The following is an 18,146-nucleotide window of genomic DNA, read 5'->3' on the forward strand; positions in this document are numbered from 1 at the left end:
CATTTTCTTCATTTTCTACTGTATTTAACAGATAATAGCTTTTTAAAAATTCTACTCTGTATACAACATAGTCTACATTAACCCTAACTCCATAGTATGTCAGAATATTTCAGATATTAGTTCTGTTTTTAGCCAGATGACATATTTGACATAAGCTAACCCATTACAGTATTGTTAGAGGGGAAAAAATTCAATTAACAAAAATAAAAATAGAAAGGGGACTTCTATTTACAATTTCAGGAACAGCTTGATTTTTGAAAAACTCTACTGTGAAAACCAAAGAACTTTTTAAAGATTTTGGATTCATAGTCCCTTCTGACATACAGTGCATTGTTATGTAATAAATAAATATTGATAAATTATTTGATACATTGAATAGCTACATTTTTATTTAAGGATACTGTATTGTAATGTACTTACAAATCTGAAAAATGCATTTATTGCTGTCAGAAATTAAAATCTTCTTAAAGACAAAAGGTCTTTAAAACAGTTTATTGCTGAATGTTCAAAGCATAATAATGCCCTTTAGCTCAGTGGATGTTTTGGCCACAATTGAACTGAGCCAGAAAATGACTTGAAAAGTAATGTTTTAAGTAAATATGTCATTTTTAGGGTTTAGTTTTAGGGATATTTATGGGCAGCTAGGTGGCCCAGTGGATAGAGTACCAGTCCTGAAGTCAGGAGCATCTGAGTTCAAATCTGCCCTCAGACACTTAACACTTCCTAGCTGTGTTACCCTGAGCAAGTCACTTAACCCCAAATGCCTCAAAAAAAAAAAGGGCAATCATAGTTTTAGGGATATTTAGAATGTCCAATAATTAAATCCAATAAATTAAATCATTATATTCAACATTAAATACATTTCCCATAGACATGATATTTTTATTTCTTAGTTGTGTTTTTGTTGATATAAACATCTTAGGTTATGATCTTGTCAACTCTAACAAAATTGAAAAGAACTGGATTGTGACATCTGTGCTGTATGCAAATTGTAAAGTTAGTTGTGACACACTTGTGTAATAGTAATTTAGCACTAGTGTTCCATTAACACCATATTGGTGTTTTCATATGAGAAGAAACATTGTTTCTTAGCGTGGAGTTTACAGTTTAGTTATTCACCACTTGTGATTATTAAAGGTTCCAGCATCAATATTTTTAGATATGGGAATGTTTTTTGGTCTCTTTTAAAATAATGGTTCTATTTGCTGTGGTTTATTAAAGCAGGATAGTCTTAAATTTTTTTGATATTTAATGTCATATGAATGTTCCTTACTCCTAAAATTAAACTCAGTTCATGGCATCTTTGAAAAGTACATTTTATCATTTAAAAAAAAAATTTTTTTTTTTAAGAGGGCAAACGGGAAAAAATCAATGAGTTGTTAAAATACATTGAAGAGAGATTACATACGCTAGAGGAGGAAAAAGAAGAACTTGCACAATATCAAAAATGGGATAAAATGAGACGAGCGCTGGAATATACCATTTATAATCAAGAACTTAATGAAACCCGTGCCAAACTTGATGAGGTAAAAAAAAAGTTGTCTTATCTTTTGCACCTAAGATGCAATTCTTTTCATTTTTAGATGAATGTGTACCTTTATAAGCTTTTCTAATTTTGAATGAGTTCACCAGAAAATATTTTTCATTTAATTAAAAGTAAATATCAGGTATTTTGAAATCCAAATTAAAATGAATCCCATATATATGTGGTTATATAATTGCTTTGCCTCTTTGAGTAGGTTAAGGAACTGTTTCAGTAGTTGGTGGTAGAATCCTCTAAAAAAGCAGAATAGTTTTAAAAAAAAATTTTAATGGTGCATTTTTTTGCTGCCATTCTAGAAACTTTTTGGTTAGCTCTGAAACTAAATTATTCAGAGTATGTTTTTTTTTTTTTTTAATTCTTCCACAAATCTAGATCACTTAACTTAGAAATTAAAAAAAAAAAAATTGTTTATACTTAACCACATTTTACTTCCATGAATAATATAGCCAGTGGCAACCATGAAAGTATTGAAATTGTGAGGTTCTGATATAAGAGATAACGATATTATGGCAATGTTCTTGAAAAATTATATGCAGAATGTCATAATAAAATAAATAATTTAAAATATAGATTAGAGATTTTGCTATTTAAAAGAATCTTATCAAAATTCTCCATTCAAAAACCTCTTTTAGGGACAGGTAGATGGCACAGTGAGTGGAATCAGGAGCATCTGAGTTCAAATGTGGCTTCAGACACTAGCTGTCTTACTTAACTTTGCCTTTGAAGAAAGTTTTTTTTTTTTAAAAAGGAAAAACCTTCCTAAGTCAAATAATTATTCATCCTGTTTCCCCTACTTCACCCCAATATGCTAATGTAAATATACATTTTCTTACTTAAGCTTTGCTTAAAGCAATGTATGCAAATATTTGGATAATCCTGGGAAATAATAGACAAGTACTTAATGCTTGAGCAGTGGTAGTCTTTCTCTCTTTCTTTCTCTCTCTTTTTTTTTTTTTTTTTTTTTTGACATGAAAACTAAATAATAGTTTATTTGGGATTTACCAGTATTCCATAATTTTTATTCTTGTTAAGTGACATTGAAAAAAAAAAAAAGGTATTGCTCTAACTAGGTGAAAAAAAATTGACTTTTTCTTAATTTCCTAGAATTTTTTCTTGATATTCTGAAATCACAAGCATTCAGATTTAGAAGGTAGCTAAGAAACTATCCTATCCAATTTCTACCCTAAAAGTCAAATTAAGCAACTTTCTAATTCTAATAGTTTACCATTTCTCCGTGGCTTTGCAAGAACTGTGTCATCAAATCCAGAATAATTTTTTTTTCTCATTTAAAATTTTTTTTCCCTTTTAAAAACTATATTAGTACATTTTAATGGAATAAATAGGCATTACCATAATACAGTACAATAAAAAAAAATTTGTGCATGAAACTGCAAATCCACTATGCACACCTTCTGTCCCTTTCAATATATAACAAAATTATTGTGTAAATTTTTTTTTCTTTTTGTATCCTCTCCCCATCTCTTCCTAGATGACTACTATTAAGCCCAAATGGGTTGTATGTTAAATTATTCTCTTTTTTAATTCCCAGAATTGGGTTTTATATTTTTGATATATGTACATTCATTTTTTATGTATATCCTTATGAATCCTATTGGAAGAGAAAAATCTGAACAAAAGGGAAAAACCATGAGAAAAAAGATAACAGAAGGAAAAAAAAGTGAATATTAGCATGTTTTGATTTATATTCACAGTTTTTTCTCTGTCAATGCGAATGGTGTTTTCTTTCCAATGTTTATTGGGATTACCTTGGATCACTGACCCACTGAGAAGAACTATGTCTATCATAGTTGATCATCACACGGTCCTGCTGTTGCTGTCTATAATGTATTCCTGGTTCTCTTGTTTTGCTCAGCATCAGTTCATGTAAATCTTTCTAGACCTTTCTAAAATCAACCTGTTCATCATTTAAAAAAAAAAATAGGATGAAAATATTCCATAACTCTTATATTCTTATTCAGCCTTTCCTCAATTAATAGAGGATTAATTAGGTATCTACTCGTTTTCCAATTTTTTTTATCACCACAAAAAAAGCTGCTACAAACATTTTTTGCATATGGTGGGTCCTTTTCCTTCTTCTATGATTTCTTTGGGATGCAGATCTCAGTAGTGGTGCTGCCTCCAATATTTATCTTATTTTCCTGTCATCTTAGCCAATCTGACAGGAGTATCTCAGATTTGTTTTAATATGTTTCTCTAGTCTCTATTTTTTCATATAATATGGATGGCTTTAATTTCTTCATCAAAATATTGTTCATATCCATTGACCATTTATAATTGGGAAATGATATATATATTTATACATTTGACTCAGTTCTTTATATATGAGACCTTTATCATAGCTACTGGCTATAAAAAAAATTTTTCCCCCCAGCTGTCTGCTTCCCTTCTAATCTTGCCTGCATTGGTTTGGTTTTATTTGTGCAAAATCTTTTTAATTTAATGTAATCAGAATTATTAATTTTGCATTTTATAATGTTCTTCAGTTCTTTGGTCATAATTTTTTTTCTTTTCTAAAGATCTGATAAACTATTCTTTGCATTCTGCTTAAATTATGTACCTATTTTTTAACCTTATGTTGATATGGGATATGAGATTTAGTCTATGCCAAATTTCTGAAATGTTATTTTCCAGTTTTCCCAAGAATTTTTGTCAAATTGTGAGTTCTTATCCCAGAAGTCTTTGAGTTTATCAAGTAGTAGGTTACTATAATCATTGATTATTGTATCTTGTGTATTTCATCTATTCCATTGATCCACCACTCTCAGCCAGTATGAAAAGGTTTGGAAGACTGTTGCTTTATAATAGAGTTTTAAGGTATTGTTAGGCTATCATCCTTTGCAATTTTTCCTCCATTAATTCCCTTGATATTCTTGACCTTTTATTTTTCCAGGTGAATTTTATTATTTTTTCTAGTTCTATAAAATAATTTTTTTGTTAGCTTGATTGGTATGATACTGAATCAGTGGATTAATTTAGGTAGAAATGTCATTTTTATTATATTAGTTTGTCCTACCCTTGAGCAAATGATACTTTTCCAGTTGTTTAGATATGACTTTATTTGTATGAAAAAATGTTTTGTAATTGTATTTATATAGTTCCTGAGTTTGTTTTGGCAGGTATATACCCAAATATTTTATTTTATGTACAGTTGTTTTAAATGGAATTTCTCTTTCTGCCTTTTTCTGCTGAACTTTGTTAGTGACATATATAAATGCTGATGATTTGTGTGGGTTTATTTGTGTAAAGTTATTCTATATATACTTCTATTTATCAGTTCTTGCTCTGGATGCAAATAGTGTCTTTCTTCATTTGTCCTATAATTAATTTGGTAGAATCTTTTATTTACAGCTGTCTGCTAAAAGAGAAACAAGTGGAGAGAAATCGAGACAATTAAGAGATGCTCAGCAGGATGCCCGAGATAAGATGGAGGTAAGATTATAGTAAATTGGTCATTTTGTCAATAAGAGCCCTTTGTATTTGAGTGGGGAAGGAGAATCACTATATCCTTACTGACTAGCAGGCTCTATGCTTATAAATGTAGCCGCAGAGAGTTAAGTGCACACATTTAGGAGGACCTACTATGTATCAAGCATAATGTTCAGCACTAAGTATGCAAAGAAGGGTAAAACCAGTTTCTGCCCCTAGGTAATTTTACATTCTAATGGGGAAGACATCTTGAAAACAACTATGTACAAATGATACATATAGGGGAAATTGTAGGGAATCTTAGAGGAAAGGCACTAATATTGGGGGAAATTATAAAATCTTCTTCCAGAAAGTGTATTTTTAGCTGGGACTTGAAGAAAGTCATGAAAGCTAAAAGATAGAGATAAAAAAGAGAATTCCAGGGGGACAACCTGAAGTGAAGCAAAAGTCATTAAGAAGAAAAAAGTGTATCCTAATGATAACACATTACATTGGGGAATCCTGGAGGGAGAGCATTTTAGTCCTAGGGATCAGCCAGTAAAAATGTATGGGATAGAGATAGGAGATGTCTTGTATCAGGAACAGCAAGGAGGCCAGAGTCCTTGGATCCCAGAATACATAGGTAGGAATAGAATGCAAGAAAGTTAGGAAATGCTTTCAAAGGATTTTATATTTGATCTTGGAAATTGGGAGCTGTTTGAGTTCATTGAGTGGAAGTAGGGAAAGAAGACATGGTTAGACCTATACTGAAGAAAAATCAATTTGACCCCAGTGGAGAATAACCCAAGTGGGAGAGACTTGAGGCAGGGAGACCAAGCCGTAGGTTATTTTAGTAGCCTTTAGTATGAGGTGATCAGGCCCTTTACCAGCATAGTGACAGTGTCAGGAAAGAAGGGGGTGGTATATATGAGGAATGTTATGAGGTAAAATTTGCAGGTCTTCTTGGCCACTGGTTGTACATGGAGGAGCGAGGGAGTTGAGTTAGAGATGATAACTCAGTTTAGAGCCTGGATGATTGGGAGGATGGTGGAACCTTGGTCAGTAATAGGGAAATTAGGAAGAGAAGAGAGTTTAAGGGGAAAGATCATGAGTTAGGTTTTGGACATGCTAAATTTAAGATGTCTATAGGATATCTAGTTTGAGATGTACAATAAATAACTGAAGATAGGAGCCTGGAGTTCTGCAGAGATGTTAGGACTGGACAAAATAGATCATTAGCTTAGAAATGATCATTGAATCTGTGGGAGTTGATGAGATTGCCAAGTGAAATAATAAAGAGCAGGGATAAAAGTTTCTTAGTACAGAAGGAAAGCCTTAGTGTAGAAGAGAGCCCGGGGCAAAATGTTGTGGGTCATCCATGTTTAGTGGGGCAAGACTTAACTGAAGATTCAGGAAAGTAACGTGAAAATGCAGGGAGGTACTAGGAGAATCAGGATATATTAATGTGATAAAATACTAGAAACACAAGAATATTAAGAAGATGTTCAGCATAGAGAGCTCAAGAAATATGAAGATTGAGGAAGGGCCAGTTAAGAAATCATTAATGACTTTGCAGAAAGCAGTTTCAGTCAAATGGTGAAGTTGAAAACCTGACTCTCAAGTGGAAACTGAAAGGATTTTAGCCATAGAAGGGGAGGAGAGATAAAGGAGAAAATCTAGTGGGGATGGATGAATCAAGTGAAACTTCAAGGATGGGGAAGATTTTAGCATTTTCATTGGCATTAGGAAAGTAGCCACTTGACAGGGAGAGATTGAAGATAAGTTGAGGGAATAGACATGACAGAAGGAACAACCTACTGGAGAAGATAAGGATGGATTTTGTACACTTGTTCATGTAGAAAGTGTATTTTGGCCAGGAAATGGCCTTCTTTTCATGTGAGACAGAGATGAAGAAAGAAATAGTACAGAAAACATCTGAGAACTTTGTAGTGAGGAGGAAGCGAGAAGAGGGAGTTCTTAGTGAATGGCCTTAATTTTTTTTTCCTTTTAAGTACAATACAGAGTGAGATGCTTATAAGGAAGAGGGAAGGGAACTGTGAGTGGTTTAATGGACAAAAAAAAGTTTTGAAAAAGCCACTGTAATTGACTAATAGAGAAGCATAGAAGGAGTTGAGATTGAGTATTACAAATTTTTAGTGGATCCCATCAGTATAGATTGATTTGTTTAGCTATACATGAGTAGGGGTGGGGCAATCCATTGGGAAGGCATCCAAGGCCAAGAAGCAGGGCAGAGCAAAAAGGGAGTTACAAGGCCAAGAGAAGGGAAGAGAAAGAGGCAGTGTATAGTGTAACTAGCACAGATGAAACGTTTTTAGAGAAAAAAAAGTGAGAGCAAGTAGGAGTTATATTTTGAATATAAAATGAGGGAATAGTAATATTTTGTTTTTCACTGTATTCTACTTTGATAAAAGTTTTAAGGAATTTTAGAGTTGGAAGAATGTAGAAAAGATAGTAAGAAAGAAGGAGATGGGATAGGGAAAAGATTTTATATACCATAGTTGATATAGGATTTGCTTTCTAATTTATGAACTAACATAATGAGGTAGAAAAGAGGACTTGATTTTAAAGTCAGTTGATCTACATACAAATCTTGGCTCTATTACTTTTAGAAAGGGAAGTAAATTTGGAATTAGGTATTAATTTTTAACTTATTCCTCTAAGTTGTATAGTGAATGTATGAAGGCCAAATCATTTAATTTTTATAGACTTAATTTCTTTATATATAAATTAGGGATGTATGCTATATGATTTCTTTAAATTTGTGGTCCTATGACACTGAACTAATTTATGTTAAATCCTTTCCCCCCCCCCCCCATCATTTATTGTATATATAGGATATTGAACGACAGGTTCGAGAATTGAAAACAAAAATTTCAGCAATGAAAGAAGAAAAGGAGCAGCTTAGTGCTGAAAGACAGGAACAAATTAAGCAGAGGACTAAATTAGAGCTTAAAGCTAAGGATTTGCAAGATGAATTGGCAGGCAACAGTGAACAGAGGGTAAGATGAAATGAAAAAAATATGATTTTAAAAATAAATAAAATAAAATTTTATGGCAAATTCTTGCCACAAAAACTTCATGGCTGTCATTTTTCAGTAAGTTGCTACATCATAATGAACTCAGTGCTTATTGTTTGTTGACTCAGTAAATGAATAAGATTATTTTTTTGTTTTCGTTGTTTCTTGAATAATTTTATTATGTTTCCTTGAGTATATTTCACTTTTGTGCTAGTATGATAAAATTAGCTGAAAGAACTGTCTTATCTTTTTCCTTCATTTCCAGAAACGCCTGTTAAAAGAGAGGCAGAAGCTTCTTGAGAAAATAGAGGAAAAGCAAAAAGAACTTGCAGAAACTGAACCCAAATTCAACAGTGTAAAAGAAAAGGAAGAGCGAGGAATTGCTAGGTCTAATGGTTTTTTAAATTTTGTTTTTGTTTTGTTTTTTTGTGTTTTTTCCTTATACAAGTGTTAAGCTCAGAGGCTGTACACTGAAAAGTTAAAGGCCAAAATTTTTAATTAATCCCTTTAAAAAACTAATAGTATTAGTTTGTATTTTTAGTTACCTTTCCAAATATCACTAGTATAATTATGAAATAATAAGGCCGTTGAAACATGTATATAAAGAACTTTTAAAATGTTAAAGTGCTACATAATTGTGAGCTATATATTTGTTCATAGTTACAACATGTTTTAATATATTGCTAGAAAAGCAGTATTGCACAAAAAGCAATTTGGAACTAGATGTTTCCTTTTGTAAAGTTAGAAAGTTGGATTGAATAAGGGCCCTTCTAATTTTAAAATCTAGAATCATTGAAGGCAAGGACCACAGTTTATTTATATTTATATCTTTGTTAGTATAGTGTGATATACATAAATGCCTGATGAATGTTCAATGAATAAATGAAAATGTCATAAAAAACATTCTACTCTTTCATTTTTCTGTTTTCAGTAAGCTTACACATTCCCTTTACATCATCTTGGCTGTAAAATTTTCCAGATGAGCGTTGCTGAGTATAGTAAATACTATTTTTATTTATGCCTGAAGGAAAAAAGTTCAACAAAGTCAGTCAGTGTATCAAAATAGTCTGATTACATGCAATGCTTTATGCAATCTCCCATCTGCACAATGTAGCAGAGGGAAGTATCTTCTTGTATCTTTTCTTTGAAACCATAGTTGGCTATTAAAATTTAGTAGCATTCAGTTTTTATTGTTTTGGAACTCTTCATTTGTATTCTTTGTTTTTGGTATTAAATTTTATTTATTCATTCACATTCTTAAAGTCCTCTACATAGTATTTAATTCCCAGTTTTGGTATTAATTTTTTTCTTTTTTTTTTTTTTTTTTTTTTTTTTTTTTTTTTTTTGACCTATTTTAACATTTACCAATCTGAATAGATTGGCACAGGCTACCCAAGAAAGAACAGATCTTTATGCAAAGCAAGGTCGAGGAAGCCAGTTTACATCCAAAGAAGAAAGAGATAAATGGATTAAAAAGGAGCTAAAGTCTTTAGATCAAGCCATTAATGACAAAAAACGACAGATTGCTGCTATACACAAGGACTTGGAAGATACTGAAGCTAATAAGGAAAAAAATTTGGAGCAGTACAATGTAAGAAGCTTTGAATATTTTTACTTTAGTTCTGGGGAGTAGTTATATTTAACAAAAATTAAATATAAAATGTTCATTGTTTTGAAGTTTTATTTTTAAACATTAATCTAAATAGTCTAGTCCTGTGACATAGAATAAGTAATTGTCATGTAGTAGAAAATTGTAAATATTTTCTTAATGTGTGGTTTGGGTAATGTATCATTTTTATTTCTGTTTCCATGGGAAATCCTAAGAATGTAATTACACAAAGTAAAATCTTGATTCATAAAAACAACAAAAAAACTCAAGAAATAAAATGGTAAAAATACTGTTTGCACATATACATTTTTATAGACCCTGAAATTACCTGATTTGATTAATTTTTTGTCATTCCACACTTCCCTCTGCTTTACAACCCCAAACCCTGTTCTTCATCTTCATCATGATTTCCATCTCATCTCAATTCTTTCTCAGACTATTCCTTGATTAGCTACATTCTCCTTTTGCCACTTGATTTCTTGAAGAACTAGTTCAGCTCTACAATATCCCCTTCTTTTTGCTTGTCTTGCTTTACTAAGCCCTCAAACTTGGATTACTTCCACTCTCTGTGTAGCCAGACAAAGCTATAGAAAATCACCAAGTGTGCCGACCAAATCCACTATAAATCGTTACACAGTTACACAGTTTCAATTGCTTCCTCATTGTGCTGAAGCCATACCAATGCCACAATCCAAATTCTGATGAGCCAAGAGTTAGGGATGATGGCCAGGGATAATTTTTCATTGACTTTTATAGAATGTACAATTTTTGTATTTTTTCATGGCCAAATGATAGTTGTTTATCCTTAAAGTATAATCTATGATGGATATCTTTCTTAGGAGAAAGTAGAGGGACATGAACATCTTTTCACTTTGCATGTTATCAGGTTGTAGGAAGTATTCTTTTCTAAAAGATGAAAGAAGATCTTAAAAGTGAAAACAAACGGGAAAGGATATTGATAGGGAGAAAGAAATCTTGGCTTCTATCAGGAGAGTAGAAGAATGTTATAAAGGAAAAAATGAAGAAAAGGAACCTCTTGAGGCCAACTAACATCTCTGAAGCTCCTTTTAGAGCAGAGATCTGAACTCTGTGCAAAGAATGATGCTTTTAGGTATATATGTTAGATGAAAAATTATCCAGTAAACATGATATGTATGTTAGGTGAAAGATTATCCAATAAAAACAGAAGATTATCAGTGATTCCCTGTAAAAGGGTGGTGAGACAGCTTACTGTAAACTTGTTAATAGTAATAGAGAATTCTATCTATTAAGATGGTATAAACCCTCTCAAGACATATCTGTCAAAGCATATGACTGTGACCTCCATTTGATGATTGGTGGGTCAAAAATAATATTGCCCAAAGGAACCTATTGGCATTATTAAAGATTATTTATATCAGTTCTTTTTCTTTTTAATCTTATTTTTCTTTTGTGAGACAATTGGGTTAAATTACTTGCCCAGGGTCAAGTTAATTGGGTTAAATTGCTTCCCAGCTGGGAAATGTTTAAGGGTCTGAGGCCAGATTTGACCTTGGGTCCTCCTGATTCCAGGGTCAGTACTCTCATTCACTGCACCAGGTAGTTGTCCCTATCAATTCTTTTTGTGGTAACAAAAAAATTAGAAACTGAGAGGATGCTCTTCAATTGGGAAATAGCTGAACAAATAATGGTATGTAAATATGACAGATTACTGTTGTGCTATAAGAAATGAAGGGGATAATTTCAGAAACATCTGGGGGTTAGGAAAGACGTTGCAAAATGAACTGAGCAGAACCAGAAGAAGAATCTATATAGTAACAGCAATATTATAGTGATAAACAATTATGAAAGACTTAGTAATCCAAAGGACTCATGATCTAAAAGCTGTTCACCTTCAGGTAAAGAACTGATGGACTCAAAATAGAGACTGAAGGTTATTTTTTTCCTTTTTTTTTATTTTTTTGTTTTATTTATTTTTGCAGGGATGTTTTATATGACTTCATATGTATTATTTTTCTTGCCTTCTCAATTGGTGGTGGAGGATGGAAAGAGGGATAGCATTTGAAACTGAAAATAAAAATACAATTAAAAATTTTTAGAATAAATTTTTAAAGAAGTAATAAGAATTGGATCTTTTAATGATTTTAATTTCATTTAATTGTTCTTCAGGGCTGAGTTTATTTCATCTTTGTGGATTTTTAAAAAGAAATAATGTAATTCATAATAAATTGCTTAATTATAAAGTTTATAGTGACATTGTGCCTCTGAAAATAGTGCCTTAATATAAAACGTATAAAAATAGAGGCTTTATATAGAATAACAATGTTAAATGATTTTTTGTTTCCTGTAGAAACTGGATCAGGATCTCAATGAGGTAAAGGCTCGAGTGGAGGAACTGGATAGAAAATACTATGAAGTAAAGAACAAGAAAGATGAATTACAGAGTGAAAGAAAGTTAGTAATATGTTTTAATTTTCATGTGTGAATTTATTGCTTTCTTAAAGCATTGTAACATTTGTGAACATTATCTTTCAGATATAAATTTATTTTATTTTAAAATGTTTCTATTTAATGTCTTCAATTGCTTAATTTAAAAAAAATCTAATTTTTATTTACAGTTATTTATGGAGAGAGGAAAATGCAGAACAACAAGCACTTGCTGCCAAACGAGAAGATCTTGAAAAAAAGCAGCAACTTCTTAGAGCAGCAACAGGAAAGGTGGGCAGTGTTCTTTTCAGTAAACTCAACAGAAGACACCATAATTGTTACTACAAATATCTTACTGATTCTATAATGCCACAAAAAGAATTTGTCAATCATGCTGAGGGATTTTTGTTGTCAAGTAGTAAATAGCACAGATGACAAATCACTTAATAACACTGGGTGACAGGTATTTTATGATTGTCAGTAAAAATAACTATCATCTGTAGGAACTATTACTAATTTGATATTTTAGATAGTACTATAAAAGTATTTAATTTTGTTTTATTTTTACTGGCAGAAATACCATTGGAGATAATGTTTTAAACTTTCTACATATTTTTCTTTTTCAAACAGGCTATTTTAAATGGCATAGACAGCATAAACAAAGTTTTGGATCATTTTCGTCGAAAAGGCATAAATCAGCATGTTCAAAATGGCTATCATGGTATTGTGATGAATAACTTTGAGTGTGAACCAGCTTTCTATACATGCGTTGAAGTCACTGCTGGGAACAGGTGAAATAGTCGTTGGCATTCAGGGTTCAGAATAAGAGCAAGAGCAAAAAAAAAAAGATTTTTGGGTTTTGAGAATAATATTAGCATTTGAAGTTACTCTTCTCTCTCTTCAGCTTTTTATTCAACTTTCAGATGGAAAAAGGCCGAAAACAATTTCTAATTCTAAAAGCCAGGGTTCTCATCTTGTTTAGCCCTGCTGTCATGGACATTTCCTCTTAAGCTTGTGTTAATGCAGTTCTGTTTTTTTGTCATTTGAATTTTTTTCTTTTTTTCTCCAAGTTTAAAATGAAAAATATTTATTAATTGGTTACAGTAGAATTAAATTCTTTATTTCTAATCATCCTCAATGTAAGTAGTATAAAAGTTTGAGAAATTAATAAAATTGTTAAGAAAATCAGATATTCAACAAAAAAAATCAGAAAACCAGACCTTTTTCATATTTAAAATCCAAGTTCTATAATAAGAAAATACTACCTGTTTCATGAAATTTAATTCACTTTCAGAGATGATTTTCCAAAATCACAAATTTAAATTTATGAACAATTTTGTTCATAAATTTATAGTACATAATTAATATATACATAATCACTTTAAATCTTATAACCTTTCTAAAACCTGCAAAACTTTTGTAACAACATAGGAATATGTTTCCGAGGAAAAGTATGTTTACAGTTGCAAATTTTAAATAACGAAATGGAAGTCTTTGCTTTAAATCAATACCAAATTTCTCATAGTAAAATAAAAAAACTATTTGCTATCAAGATCCTTAACATGTCTTCTCTTTCAAAGTCATTTGAATTTTTTTTTGAAGGTATTTAATTGCTCTTATTTTGATCCTGACCATAGTTATAAAAAGCTCCTTCTCTTGAAGGAGAATCAATTTTTAAAATATTTTAGTAAATTGTTTAAAAATAGCTAGGTCATTTGTGTGTGTGTGTGTGTGTGTGTGTGTGTGTTTGATCTTTGAGGTGACTTATAGAATTAGAGAAAAAAACAAAGCATTGGATTTGGAATTAAAAGATCAGTGTTTGTCCCAGCTCTATTACTTAACTGCTTTGTGATCTGCATGAATCACTTTGCCTCTCTATGCTTCAATTTAATTATCTATGAAATAAGAGAAATAAAACTTGGTCAGGATTGTCTTTAGGCAGAGTTCTTTGTAAACCTTGAAGTAATATATATAAATGTATATCTACTGATTAAAAATTAGGAAATTTAAGGACAAAGCCCATAAATATTGTATCATTTCACATTTAGGTTGTTTTATCATATTGTGGATTCAGATGAAGTCAGTACCAAAATTTTAATGGAGTTTAATAAAATGAACCTTCCAGGAGAAGTAACCTTTCTGCCTCTCAATAAGTTGGATGTCAGAGATACAGCCTATCCAGAAACCAATGTAAGTTGTGAATGTGAGTTGATGTGGGGATGAGAGGCAATAAGGAATGTGTATATATTTGCTTTTATATATTTCTCTTAAGTTTTTAAGCATTCTAGCTTCTTATAAATGAAGTAGAAAATATTTTATAGCTATCATTACCTGAGAGATAGTACAGTATTAAAAAAAAATAAGTATAATCTTATTGACAGCTGTGTATATTTTAAAGTTACTCTCCAGTGCTACTCTGTATTATTTATAAAGGGATATATAGGTAATGTGGTTGTTTCCTTGAACTCCACTGTATTTTTTTATTGCTTTTTATTTAATAGTGCATTGGCAACTGTTACTGAATAGTCATAACATATAGCCTTTGTGAAATGTCTAATTTAAAATAATAAGAATTTTATAAATTCTCCCTTATTTCTTCTTTTCCTCCTATTTCTACTAATCAAATACTTTGTATGTTTGGAGGAAAAAACCCAGTATTTAACATTTTTTGGTGGGTAGAAATGAAATATTCTACCTAGAAAAAAAATAAATTAGCTTCTAATTTATTTAAGAGCTAGTATTCTAAAATTTGAAGTCTACTATCAAAATTTTTAAATTTACTTTGAGGTAAAATTTATTTTAGCAACGTAACATCATTCTTTTCACACGACATTCTTTTACAAATCGGAAATCTTTTAAAATATCTACAATGTAATTGTATGTGTGTGTGTATGTGTGTGTGATACTACACACACACAATACAAAGTTTAATTTAATTAGCTCTTCCATTTTCACTCTGCATGCTATTGAATGGCATTGAAATCACAGAGCTATGTGGATTGGATTCACTGTACACTCATATCACATAATCTCAACTGGTCCTCACTGCAACAAGGCACTCATCTTTTTTAAATAAAAATTTTGTTTCAATTAAGGACTTATTTTCTCTCCTCATCTTCCCATTTCCTCAAGAAGGGAAAAAAAGAATAATCAAATCCTCATAACAAATGTAATCAAGCAAAACAAATTCCTGCATGGACTGTGTCCAGAAATAGGTTTCATTCTGTATTTTGAGTCCTATCACATAGCATTCTTCATGGATACTCTGGACTTATGGTTAGTCATTGCATATAGAGATTAGAGTTCTTAGCATTCTTTTATCATTCATTTTTACAATATTGTTTTTAATTTTCTGAATTAGTACTTTGGTTTTGTTCACTTTACTGTATCCATTCTTATAGTGCTTTACAAGATTCTCTGAAACTGTCTCTTTTGTTATTGCGTATAGCCCATTTCACTTCGTATGCCATGGTTTCTTCCCTAAGTGACAGAAACTCCCTTACTTTATAGCTTTTTGCTATCACAAAAATAGCTGCTATAGATATTTTGTACATCTAGCATATTTCGCTTTTTTATTTCATTGAGGCATAAACTTAGTAGTATCAGTAAATTAATATCCCCAGCAATTACATATGCATACATTAGTAACTTTGTATGATTCCAAATTGTTTTTTGGAATGGCTAACCCATCTTACATCACCATCAGCAGTACATTAATATACCTATTTTCCCATCTTCCAGATCCAGCTCTACTATCCTTGTTTTTCATTTCATGTAACATTCCATCTCCTGATCTGATCCTTGTTCCTGGAATGATTGCCCTCTAGCTCTTGTCTTTCTTGGTTTTCTTCAAAACTCAATTCATATCTAATGTTTTACAAGCTGCCTTTTCTGATTTCCCGTGCTTATCTAATGAAGCACTGAAATTACCTTCCTTTATGTATTATATTTCTCTTGTGTGTATGTGTGTGTGTGTGTGTGTGTGTGTATATATATATATATATATGTATATGTATGTGTGTGTATATATATATATTTTGTTTGTTTGTTTGTTTTCTCCCCCAAAAGGATGTTATCTTGAAACCAGGGACAATTCTTTTGCCTTTCTAGTATCCCTAATTCAGCACATTGTCTGCTACATAGTAATTGTGCCTGTCAGAGGACCAGAGTTAGCAACTAAACTGTATTTTTGGGTACATAAACCCAGTGGCACTCAGTTTCCTCATTTTATTGAAATGAAGGAGTTTAATTAGATGGCCTTAAAAATCTTTCAAAGTGTTAAGTTTTTTATGCTGTTTCTCAATGTTGCAAAGATAACTAAAAAAACTGGGATTTGTATTTCTACCAGCATTCATTGGTTTACTTTGATTTGATGTATGCTATAACTGTTTTGCTACATAGTAACATGGCTACTTCCTTTTCAGGATGCTATCCCAATGATAAGTAAACTAAGATACAATCCAAGATTTGATAAAGCTTTTAAACATGTATTTGGAAAGACCCTGATTTGTCGGAGCATGGAAGTTTCTACTCAGTTGGCCCGTGCCTTTACTATGGACTGTATTACTTTGGAAGGTTTGTAATCAATAGTTTACATTCAGTAATGCTTCTTAATTGTTCTGAATTACAAGCTTACTATATTTTTAGCATAGATGCTAATATTAGAATGTCACTTATACTTTGTTAAAGTTAGTCATGAATTTCAAGAGTATTTACAAATTTGTTATTTATAAAATACTGCATATTAATTTAAAAAGGACTATGTTGTGCTTTCTATTCACTTTTGGTAAGAAAAGAAAACATGCATTTAAAAAAAAAATTATTGAAATGTTTTGGTTGTTACTTCTAAATTTCCCCATGTCTTCATTCATCTCCCTAATCCTAGTTTAATTGATATTGGTACTGTAGGACAGTGGAACGAGTATTGAAAACATGGTTATGTCTTTCCAGCTCTCACCATAGGCAAGTCAGTTTACCTTTCCAAGCTTGTGTTTTCTTGTCTGTAAATAGGGGATCCCTCTAGAACGCATAATAAAGATTAAAATCTCTTATTTTGACCCCTAAAGTCATATACTTATGAATGTTATTTTAAAATCTAACTCATTTATTACAAAAAAAGAATTGCTTTGGTAAACACTATTAAAAAATATGTTGTACAAAATCACTATTTTTCTATTTTCTTCATAGGGGATCAAGTAAGTCATCGAGGTGCTCTAACTGGAGGATATTATGATACCAGAAAGTCTCGGCTTGAATTGCAGAAAGATGTTAGAAAGGCTGAAGAAGAACTAGGTGAACTTGAAGCCAAGCTCAATGAAAATCTTCGTAGAAATATTGAAAATATCCTTTTAGAGAATGGAATATATTGGAACTTTTGCATCTATTTTATTATAATGTGTAGCTTTTTTTCTCAGTTGGTAGATTAATATTTTACTTGTTTATTTAAATATATATACTTTTATCATACCCCATAAGCTTATTTTGTTAGCATCTACATATAATTTGAGGTAGTAAAAAATTGCTTCCATGCAGTTTTTATGGTTAATTGTTTTATTTCTATCTAATACCTATATTCATTAGTTGGAAACACTTATTTTCCTCAGTCTCTTTAAAAAAAATTATTTAAAGCACAGAGACTTTTAAAATTATTATTTTTTAAAATTCCAAATTCTTTTACTTTACAACTCAATAAGAAGGTAAAGGAGGAAAAAATTATTATAAATAAAATAAATATTATAAATATAGTTAGATTTCCATATTAGCTATATTCTTTTCCTCCTACCTTTCTCCTTCCCTTCTTCCCCCCCCCCCCAAAAAAAAAAAAAAAAGAAATATATTTCAGTCTTCACTGAATCCATCAGTTTTCTATCTGAAGGTAGATAGCATGCTTTATCATGTATCCTTTGGAGTTGTGGTCATTTTGTTTAGCCGCTAGGTTTCTAAAAGTTTTATTTTTACCTTGTTATTACAATGTAAATTGTAGAAGAGACTATGTAGACTCTTCCTAACTTGTCCTACATTAGTTCACACATGTTTTCCCAAATTTTTCTGTTAGCCTTTCTCTTCATTACTGCTTACTAGTTGTTAGTTTTCAGTTTTAACTTTCAGAGAACATGTAGGCTAG

At 31.2% G+C, this 18,146-nt stretch overlaps 1 protein-coding gene across 1 annotated transcript in view; it reads left to right on the plus strand.

Moving 5' to 3' along the window:
- SMC3 (structural maintenance of chromosomes 3) overlaps positions 1 to 18,146 on the plus strand; it is a 48,867-nt gene that overhangs the window by 10,722 nt on the left and 19,999 nt on the right. Inside the window, exons 9-19 of the mRNA XM_003755387.4 lie at positions 1,351 to 1,526; positions 4,913 to 4,993; positions 7,825 to 7,989; positions 8,273 to 8,394; positions 9,385 to 9,598; positions 11,946 to 12,049; positions 12,214 to 12,313; positions 12,653 to 12,813; positions 14,071 to 14,212; positions 16,447 to 16,597; positions 17,210 to 17,362. Coding sequence (XP_003755435.1) covers positions 1,351 to 1,526; positions 4,913 to 4,993; positions 7,825 to 7,989; positions 8,273 to 8,394; positions 9,385 to 9,598; positions 11,946 to 12,049; positions 12,214 to 12,313; positions 12,653 to 12,813; positions 14,071 to 14,212; positions 16,447 to 16,597; positions 17,210 to 17,362 — 1,569 coding nt within the window. The remainder of the gene's footprint in view (positions 1 to 1,350; positions 1,527 to 4,912; positions 4,994 to 7,824; positions 7,990 to 8,272; positions 8,395 to 9,384; positions 9,599 to 11,945; positions 12,050 to 12,213; positions 12,314 to 12,652; positions 12,814 to 14,070; positions 14,213 to 16,446; positions 16,598 to 17,209; positions 17,363 to 18,146) is intronic.

This window comes from Sarcophilus harrisii, chromosome 2 (assembly GCF_902635505.1).
Source record: "Sarcophilus harrisii chromosome 2, mSarHar1.11, whole genome shotgun sequence".
In the NCBI taxonomy this organism is placed as follows: domain Eukaryota; kingdom Metazoa; phylum Chordata; class Mammalia; order Dasyuromorphia; family Dasyuridae; genus Sarcophilus; species Sarcophilus harrisii.